General features: G+C 32.0%; 1 protein-coding gene across 1 annotated transcript in view; it reads right to left on the reverse strand.

Moving 5' to 3' along the window:
• Positions 1-299: 299 nt before the first annotated feature.
• The window catches only part of LOC106680753 (octopamine receptor beta-1R), a gene marked incomplete at its 5' end in the record, with an annotated part of 43,340 nt that continues 32,616 nt past the window's right edge, over positions 300-11,023 (reverse strand). The window contains 3 exon segments of the mRNA XM_014420680.3: positions 300-2,222; positions 4,655-5,033; positions 8,994-9,188. Of these exon segments, the coding sequence (XP_014276166.3) occupies positions 2,217-2,222; positions 4,655-5,033; positions 8,994-9,188 (580 nt within the window).

Consider the following 11,023-nt stretch of genomic DNA (forward strand, 5'->3'; position numbering starts at 1 on the left):
CTTTAAAATTTTAAATGCAATGTAAATAAAAACAGTATTTATTAAAGTTTTTTTTTTTTGTTTATTTGCGTTCTAAAATCAAATTGTATGTACTGTCAAAATAAATTTAGGGAACCTTCATGATATTAATATTTCTTTTTTATGGGCTCATGCAACTTCATTCTCAAGAATTCAAATTAATATTTACCATTCTAACGAATATCATATCAAGAAATATGAATAATACAGAACAGGATAAATACAGTTTTATGAGGTGTGTGGTATATTTGGGTGTTAATAAAATATAACTAAAATTACTTAAAAAAAAAAAAGATTTATTTTATTCTTACAACATATATCATTCAGTGACAGTATTATATACATTAAATTCACATTTAAGGATAACACACCTATGTATACTTACTGATTGTACCTACATGCGTGACAAACACATTTTATTATATTTATACATAGAATTAATAACAATTATTTTGTACGAAATATTTTATTTGGTACACATTCCACAACAATACAAAATCCATATAGATACACAATAAATAGGAATAAATAAAATGATAATATTATATTTTTATATAAAGAAATATATAACTTTACACATTTACAAGGGGGGAGGGGGAATAGATAATTGTATTTATAAACTCCTATATATTTATAAAGAGACCCTGTACTTCTAGATAATTTAGCCAGAAAATTCCACTACTTGTGTGATGATTGACATGTTAGGGATATTTGCACAATTTAGTTCCCGTACATAGAAAAAAATTTTCAAGTGCACAAAAATAAGACTACTGCACACATACTTAGGAGATTTTTTTTTTTTGTTTAAAATTATATTTATATTTTTAATTAATGTATAATTTTACACATTTTTTTATTTCTTAAAGCCTTAAGGTATATTTTTCCATTATTACTAGACATCCTTAACCTAATAAACTCTAGACAAATCTAAAAAAAAGGTTATATTATAATTTTTTAAATTATAAATTGTTAAAAAATATAAAATTCTTGTTTTAAAACGAATGACTAGATTGATAGTAGTATAAAATCTCATATCCCTCTAACGTTTATCACATGGGTGAACCTCTCTGGTTTATCCGATCTATTTTGTTCTTATTCAATTAAATCTAAATTACAAATATTCTGCCATATTTTCTGTAACTTTAAATGCAAAGTTTCACAATATATCTGACGTATAACTTTTCTTAATGAAATAATATTTTGTTTTTTTTTTCCAATTTTACTAATAAATATTTGTTTTAAACATTTGATGTATTAATTGTTTTATATGGCTAAAAACTTAATTAACTTTTACAACAATGAAAAAAAAAATTATATTTCATATTTTAACAACTAATAAATTCATTTATCATTAAGAAAGAAGTGTTTATAATAAAGGAGTGTTTGTTGGAAGAACTTTGAAAATTGGACTGCATTCTGATTCAATTGCACTACCAATGTTTCAGGATTTAATTTTATATTTTGGAATCAATTTGTAAACTGAATTTATACTAACAATGGGCCATATTATTATTATTTTTTTTTTAATTACGAGATGATATAATTTTTAAAATTCAAGCTACTTTTTTGTTGTTGATAATGTAAGGTAAAAGTATCTTAGGATAGAAGCAGTATTAATTTTCGATATTTCAAATTTTTAGATTTCATAGTTGTTTAATATTCATAAATTATTGCTTTTGGCTTATTGCGACTTTTTGATGTTCTCTAAATAATACTTTTGTTTACCTTTTAGTTTTCTGTAATCATTATTATAGTTGAAATGTTTGTTGAATCAAGACGTAAAAAAATGTTTTGGCTCAAACATTAAAAACTGAAGATCGAAAACAATGTTCAATTTATGCTATATATAAATATAAAAATGAGAATCATTGGTTTTATATATTTGTCTTTGGGAAGAGAGTTGACCAAAAAAATATGAATTAAATCATATCGTAAAGCAATACCACAAAATAAGAAATACATATTTTTTTTTCTTCAAAAAATAGATTGTTTTAAAGGGATGACCTAGGGGGAGACTTACTTGAAATTGGTAAAGTTAAGTACTGATAGACATGATCAGTACTTGGATGGGTGACAGTTCTTGAACATTGGCCATAAAGGGATAGTGGTTAGTAGTTGTAGAAAGGTGAAGTTGGGTGACTCTCTTCCAAGTTGCTCGTATACTCACTGAAGTATGTAATCAATCATCCAAGGATTTACTAGGTCTATAAAAACAAAACAAAAAAAAATGAGTAAAATTAAAAGTTATTTGAATATATTGAAATAAAAATACTATTGTCAAAGTTAAGTACACACGAACAGAAAAAAAAGAGAAAAACATTATATTGTAAATATATTAAAAAAAAAAATTTAAATCGTTCTACAGTAAAGAATAAATACATAGAAAAAATAAAGGAATACATTTTTCATTTATGAATGAATAAATGTTTCATCAAAATTAAAGCTGGTATAATAAATATATTTTTTATATGCTGTTACATGACCTCTCGCCATATAAAAAAAAAATGATAATCATTTTGTTTCTTTGTGATATGCTAAAAATTAATATTATCTCTTGTATAGTCGATGGTCGAAATCTTTTATAATATCAATTAACTTGATTTGGTGAATGATAAAAATTTTTATCATTCACCAAATCAAGTTAATACCTTAAGATTCTTCCAGTCAAAGGATTATTAAATTTATAATATCAATTGTTTTGCGGTATCAAGAAAAAAATAAAATAAAAACCAAAACGATAACTTCAATTTTTTTTCGTAGGGGAAAGTGTTAGAAACAATAAGTCCTCAAGTAGAAAACGTCAATCAGAATTAAAACTTAAATAAATAATATAAATTTTTATTATTTCAGTATATTTATATGTCTATAAATTATATTATAGATTTATATTACAGACCATTTAGAAAATCACCATCTTTAAAAAAAACACAACAGCAGCATTGGGTTTTACTTTAATGAAAATATATAAATTTAAACTTATTTTAATAAAAAATTAGTATTTGTAGTGATATCTAATAAGACAATAGTTTTCATAGACTTTTATGAAGTAGAAAAAATGTTTGGCTCTTTGACTAAAATTTCTTTGAAATGGGCGAGTATAGCTATTCAGTATAATGAACGAATGCCCAAGGAGTGTGCTCTGAATTAAAGATCTGATCTGACTAGAGGTAGACCGAGACGTTGATGGGAAGATCTTTCGATTTGATTTTGGTAGGGTTCAGTAGAGTAACGACTGTTGATAATATCAAATTTTGGGTTCGCTAAGTCTGATTATTATGATTACATTTTTATACTGCTTAAAAGAAAATTAATAATGGAACTACTTGTCTATTTACTTTTTGGAAAAAATATTTAGGCAACAATATAAGATTATTTCCACAATTTTTGTTCTCATACAAATAAAAATAATAAAACGTTCGGTTTTATTTGTAATTTTTATCGAATCTGAAAAGTTTAAGCTGTAAACAGAAATACATACCGTCGCTTAAGCTGTGAGTCATCTTAAGATCGAAAAAAAATCTTTATACCAATTAAAAAACAAAACAATCGACGCATTGTTCTAAAAAAAAATTCGAAAGAATTCTTGAAGCCGGAAAAAGTATGTATGTATCCATGAAAATCATGATTAGACCGAAAACTCACTAGAACGATGTGATTTTTTTTATGCAGCATAAAAAAAAAATGTTCAATAATCTTTTCCAACCTGCATGGTACCATAACTTAAGTGTCGATATATACATTCTATTATTTCCTTTTTGTATTCTTTTTATATTTACCATTTCATAACGGACACTACTCTATAACGGACTAAATCACTTCCCTTTGGGTTTCCATTATATAGATGTTTTACTGTATTATAAATAATCATTCATCTTGAAACAAAAGAAAGGACTAAGAGCCTAGAAGCTCGCTGCTGACTTAACGCTCGCTAATTGGAACACGACGAACACAGCAAATAATCCTGCGTTACCCTGCTCTGTATCGATCCCCGATCTAAAGCAGAATCCAGAGGATCAGGGTGGGGAGTACCATAGCTTCCCAATCCAGGCTCATTAGTACTAACAGGCTTCGTTTTCATTCGTGTGGGACCTGCTTGGTTTGCTGTCAAATCTTGTGACTGTCATGTCTGTGGTCTGGTTGAATCCAGTACGCACCAGTTGACTAGAATATACACAGAGATTCTGTTAAATTATTCGAATACACTTTTGGTGCCCAGGAATTTAGGGACTTTACCAAATTATTAAAATCTAAGTTGCAACAGATTCTGGTATGTTTGCATTATTAGAAAAAGCAAGAGTATTAGTGAATGTTACATACATGAAAAAAATAAATAAACAAATCCCTGTAATATATTACATTTATAGAAATTTCGTTCGTAAAAATTTTTTTCTGATTATTTTTATTCCGTTTATAAAATAGTGGTAAACTTTTAGAAGTCACCTTCAATGTTTCACTTCCTTTGATGAACATGGGAAAGTGAATGGTATTTGTCAGCCTCCTTTGCTGAAGGAAGACCAAGTGCCCAGTCTTAGCAGAAAAATATAGATTAAATAATGTGTATGTGTTGAGTTGAGGTATGGTAAACAAAGGCCTACCGAAGTACACGGCTTAGTCTAGATACTGAGATATCCTAGACCTTTTCGTCAGAATCCGCTGGTGGTTGCTGCTCTGAAGAAGTTTGTTGCTGCTCGGGGACCCTGGCCATATCCTCCATCGTCGTGGCCCTGACCACCGAGTTGTTGAGGTGGATCTCGACGGCGGAGGAAGCGTTGGAAGCCCCAGTCGTCCTCTGCCTACTCACTCCCCTGGTGGGACCCCGTGAGGGCAGGGCCAGAACTATTTGGTGGCAGCATGACTCCAGTGTCTTCTTAAACGCCGCTCGGAACTCCCTGTTGAAGTAGGCATAGATGATGGGGTTGAGGGCCGAGTTGAAGTAGCCCACCCAGAAGACAGTAGCCACAACCATGTGAGGGCAGGAACACACATCGTGCCCGCACAGGGATGTGATCACGTACCTGAAAAAGTGCAACCATTACTTTAAAAAATTAATAACTAATTAAATATTAATTTAAATATAAATATAATGAAGTCTTGAGTAATAACATAATTCGTGTGTAGAGTTAGGCCTCACTTACGTTGGAACAGAATGCTTTATTTAATAGTATAGACAAATAAGTTAATAAATAGTTTATTGTTTATTTCAAAATGAGTTGTAAAAACGTTGAATATTTAGGATTATGGTTTTGACAGGATAGGATAGATTTTGTTACTGACATGTACATTCTTTCATTCCCAATCCTTCTTAGGGTGGGACTAGCTGCTTTACCTTTTGATGACATCATGTGTCACAGGTGCTAATTGCTCATCCTTTATACCTAGATTGTGTTCCGCATGATTTAACCTACCTCCACCTCTCCCGTATATGTATATAAGAAATACCATGTCATTAATAAGCATCAGTTGATGGTCATTAGTAGTCGAATGGAGTTCTCAACACTCTTGGAGGCATGTTGTATTATTGTAGTCTAAGTTGTACAAAGTATGTCATAGATTCTTCTCTTTCATGTAAATATCGTATATCTTATACTAATGTATACTAATGTCTCATTCTGTAACTTGCGATAAAGTACGGAACTGGATTCATCAGAAACGCTAAAACGTCTAAACAGTGGGTTCATCCCCACCCACTGGGCGAATAGTTCGTCCTTATTCTTGCATCGGTTTACGAAAAGCGAAACGATCCAATTTGGATCAACAGAAAACTAAACATGAATTATTAGAGTGTATTACGTAGGAGAAACATAAATCGAATTGAATACAACTTTTTTCTACCATTGGTAGTTAAAGATGTCCAGTGAAATACTAAGCGGACGTATAGAATTCAGATGAATCTATCAATCGCTGCCTGACTTTTTAATATTACCTGTGAAGTATCATGTAAACATAATATCATCAATCCAGTATTATAAGTTAATATTTGGTTTTGAATACACAGAGATCTATTTGATTTGCAAACAGAACATCCGTATTCAATAGAAAGAATGAATATAGCATCTTAGTTGATAAAAGCCAAAAAAAGACTCAGTTCTTTAAGAGCTACCTTTCAGGTGAACGCAGACAGCAAACAGCGCCCCGCCAAATCTAATCTTCTTTATAAATGGAGAGAAGAGGCGGTGATTTTTGTCTGACGTTCCTACCTTACTCTGCCCCCCTCTCACCCTTAAATTATTACAGAGTGGATTTTTTTTTTTTCGGCGTTGCTCGAAATCGAGATCAAAGGGGAGCCCCCTTAATAACATTGACTTGGAAACCTCTTCCCTTTCAGGCGCCCACTTTATTAAAGATAAATTATCTAACGGAAATTGCTATGAACACCGTGATACCGAGGGAAAAAATATTGCCGAATTTCGTTTGGAATCGATGAAATTTTGACTTGAGGCTGAATTCTTGACACTCGAGGGACAAATTAAGTTGTGTTTGTCGTATAGTGATTTGCGACTGGCAGAGTATTGCTCCACCACTTAAGAAACAAAATCTTTGCGTTATTATGATGAACTACACGCAGTGGACACTTCGTGGAAACTTGGGTCAGCTACACTAGATGAAGAAACTTATTCATTCCCCGGAGGGACACCATACCGATCGGGGAGTGCCGATGAAGGAAGGGGCACCACTTGTCTTGCCACTCGCTAGTATTACACTGTCTTTCATTTCATAATTTCAACAAAAAATTCTCTCTAAATACTTCAATGAAGATGCTTTTCAAACCTTTATTAATGTAAACTATAATTTTCTTCTATGTAAAAACTGATGTTTCGGATTACTTCTTCACATTTAGGGTCTGTATAACTTCATTTTATCATATTTACTATTTTAGTCAGTTCTCTATCCTTCTTGTATTAATATTAAACTTATTTTGCCACTTTAGTCAAAAACATTTCTTAATCTAGAGGAAACCAAACTACCTATTCAGATATCAGTGCTATATATTTCGATAATGACTTTATGGTGATTCCATTATAAAAAAAAAACTTTTATAGAAAAGGTTTTTTATAAAAATGAAGAAATAAATTTTAAACTGGCCATAATAGATGAGTACTCCAAAACGTCGGATTAAAAAAAAAAAGAAAAAGAAAATTGTAGTTAATATTAATAAAGCTTTATAAAGCATCTAGTATCCCTGAAATATTTAGATTATTAAATTGAGGCATTCTAATAAGAACTGAAACTATGTAAAAAGATTTTTTTAATCTAAATCCTTTATCTATGATACGAGCAACTTCTCATTTATTTCTTAATGTTAGTATCCACTTATTTCCCTCCATTAGCTTGGTTCATAAGACCTCAGCTCAAGCGTAAATAAGACTGTATTTATATTTTATTTGCGAATATGATTTTAATTTAACTATTTAAATCCTTGGAGTTAATAGCACAGTGCCTTACTCACTGAGCCACTCCGCTTCAAATGTATGTTGGAACATGGCATAAAAAGAAGTGACAGTCAGCGAATAGCGATCCTCATGTGATATCTGTTCAGAAAAATTTCCAAATTGATGGAAGTTTCCGCAGAACATATGCCACTCATTGGCCTATCGGGGTCAGCGAATTCATCACTAACTAGGTCAGAGCGAAGACAGAGAGCGATAGAGGCTGTCCTAAGAAGGGTCTCCAGGAGTGGAAATCAATGAAGACAAAGATCCCGATCTGTCTTAATATTGCTCTCGAAGGCAGTCTTAACCAGCCCTGGCTGAATTATACATCAGGGCCCTCTGGTCGCTAAGGGCTAACTTGTTCTTCAGAGGAATATGCAATCTCAGCTACCATTAGATGTCCTTCATTAAATACGACGACTTGTAACAAAAAAAAAGGTGCCAGTTTCATCTATATACAATTATAATTGATGGGGGTTATCTTACAAATAGTGATTTTTTTTGGAGGAGCTTGTTAAGTTTTGAAATATAGCCCCTTATAAATCTAGGTATCTCAATTATTAATTGGATTATGAAGATAGAGTACCTCATACCTAGATAAGCACCTACCCTCTTCACCCACACTACAGATTCAAAAAATGTTACTTGCCCCCTTCCAAAAAAAAGTTATATATCAAGTTATTAATTGATTACTGACTAACTTTTAGTCTCTCGCCTAGGTTCGTTAATTGTAACATAAAAACTTCAAGTGCTATGTTAATTTGACCTCGCCGATTCCTAGTTCTACAATTTGCTCGATGTAAGAAAAATTGTTTTTTTTTTCAAACTATACTTTACTCGCAATACGTAAATATTATGAAGATAAGATAAGCCTAGCCCTTATCATGGAATTTCGGTGGCGAGTCAATTTTAACCAAAATTATTTGACCTGGTCAAAATAGCCTGCAAAATATTTTAATAGTTAGATGTGAAATTACAATTAGGATATGCTAATTTATTAGTAATAATGTTAAATTGTTAATAATGAGTATATAATAAAGGCTGTTATTTAATATCAATTTATTGTATTTAAATAAGAAGACCAGTGTCGAAGAAGTAATAAGAATATATATAAATTAAATCTTATTTTTTTCTACTTAGAGAAATTTTGAAATTTCAATCATCCAGGATTGAATATTAGAATTTGGCTTTTAGACATTATTAAGAAATTCTTCCTTTCAGCCATACCTTTGTTACATTTCTAAGAAGAATTTCTAATAAAATATCGGTCCATTGTTAACAATGTTAGGTAGGTTTGTCTCGTTTTTTAAACAACTTCACTGGATGAATGTAGAGAGTTAAGCCGTTCACACTATCATATATTATCATAAATCATTAACTTAAACTCATAAATAAATGGGGAATTATCTAACAATGGCACTATGAATTCCCTTCATGAAATGAATGATTTGTAATTGGAAATTGGTTCACCGAGAAATTACTTTTATTTGACAAAGATGGTTAGACATTGTATTTTAAATATGATAACTATTAGCTCCGCCTTACCAGAGGAAGAAGGGGAGCCAGCAGGCCAGGAAGGCAGACATGATGATCCCCAAAGTTCGGGCAGCTTTGCGTTCCCTCTTCATCTTGCTGGTGGTCGCCAAGGGCCTCAGGGTCTCCGGGCTGCCAACGTTCACCCCAGCCGCTATACCGTTGATCTGCAGGTGCTTGTTGAGAAGAGCTGTAGCCACCTTACTCCTGTAAAGGAAAGGTTATTGTTAGTATCTTCTGTGGTAGCATATATAAGAGGAACATAGAATAACCTAAGCTATATGTCAGCAATAAACAGATATCGGCAGGCAAATGATCATCAGGTACAGACTGTACGGGGTTATGATAGAGTTTTATTAATTGCATGGAAAATTTAAGCATTTGATATTTAGTTACGAAACGATTAGTATTTTTATATTGTCCTAGGATTGTCAATGAGGAGACCTTATACTCGCGTAGACAATAACTCATTTGGAACTTCAATCTAAACCATAATACCCGTCATATTTTTACTTTTACTTACTATATATGGAATATACAGTAAGGAAAAGTATTGCCATCGAATTTTTGTTTTTGACAGAAATACATGTTTTGAGGTACCCGTAGTCCGAAAACCCTAGTCTCGTAAAACTGTCGTGGGTGTGTGAACAGCCTAGCTCAAAAATGAAAAGTCTTACGAAACTGAATACTGAAAAGTCTTACATATTTAAGGAGGATGTATTCCTGGGGCGTGACAGTAATGTTTTCGATACAATCGACCCAGAAGTGCCAGCTTATTAAATCGATTTTTCACATTTTTTCGATTTTCTCCTCAACGGCTCTAATGATTTTGACCTGATGGAATAATGAGCGATTAAGAAGTTTTTAATACCAGACTGGTATTTTCCTAATTAAAACCTAACTAAATAGGTGTTATTGCCAGTAATATATAGTCTATAAATATAAAATATCAAAGAAATGGATAAAACGGCACGGGAAATGCCGAGACCGCACGATCTTTCCCGATCAAATGACAGCTTCCTTATCTTTTGTTAAACTGTTGTATTATTGGCAGGAATAAAATTTATATTTGTTATTCCTATCTACAGAAACCATGAAATACGAACTTCGCATATGAACTAAATACGAATATAGCAACAAAAAAAATTGTTTGGTCATACTTTTTGTCTTTTGATTTTTTTTCGAAAATCACAAAATTATTGACAACTTTAACTCGAGTTCAGTGATCTACATAAAACTTGGGAATGTAAGGTTAGTAAGTGAAAGTATGGTGCCCTCACCGTAGCAGATTTTTAAAATTATACAGATACAGAGTTGGGCAAAAATTAGCTATGGGTGAAACTAATAGCTAAAAATTGCCATGGTTACGGCCCTTATTCATGAATGAACCATTGATAAATAAATATCGTATTCCTGGCTATTTTAGCTATTAGTTTCACCCATAGCTAATTTTTACCCAACTCTGGGCAGGAATGACCAAGCGGGCGAAGACATTAGTTATTATTAATCTAAGTTTAGCAACTACGAGTGGGCTGAGTAGAAGTGCGACCTCGGAAATTCCTGAGCTCTCGTAACGCAAAACATATTTCTTTAGTAGTTATAGTTGGCTACTGCAGCATTTTTTGCAAACTTTGCCAAGAAGAGTGAAAGAAGTAATTAATAAAACTAATTTTTGAAAGTATATTAGTTATTTATTTGTCTTAGTGGATAGTCCCTATACCAATAGAGCTGCCCGCAACTTGTCAACATAGTAAATATTTACAAAAGTTAAAAAAAAAAATGTTGAACAAGCTTTTGATCGAGTCTGGCATCCAGGTCTGCTCTATAAACTTCATCAATTCCTACCCCCAACATATTTCCTTATAATCCGTTCCTACCTCACTGATAGAACCTTTAAAGTAAATCATAACCTAGCCTACTCATCTCTCTTTTCTCAGTCCGCTGGTGTTCCTCAAGGTAGTGTCTTAGATCCCATTCTTTATAAGGTTTATACATCTGACATCCCAACCCACCCTAACACAGTCCTAACAACATACGCTGAT

This window comes from Halyomorpha halys, unplaced genomic scaffold, assembly GCF_000696795.3.
Source record: "Halyomorpha halys isolate HHAL.00 unplaced genomic scaffold, Hhal_1.1 Scaffold284.1, whole genome shotgun sequence".
Lineage (NCBI taxonomy): Eukaryota > Metazoa > Arthropoda > Insecta > Hemiptera > Pentatomidae > Halyomorpha > Halyomorpha halys.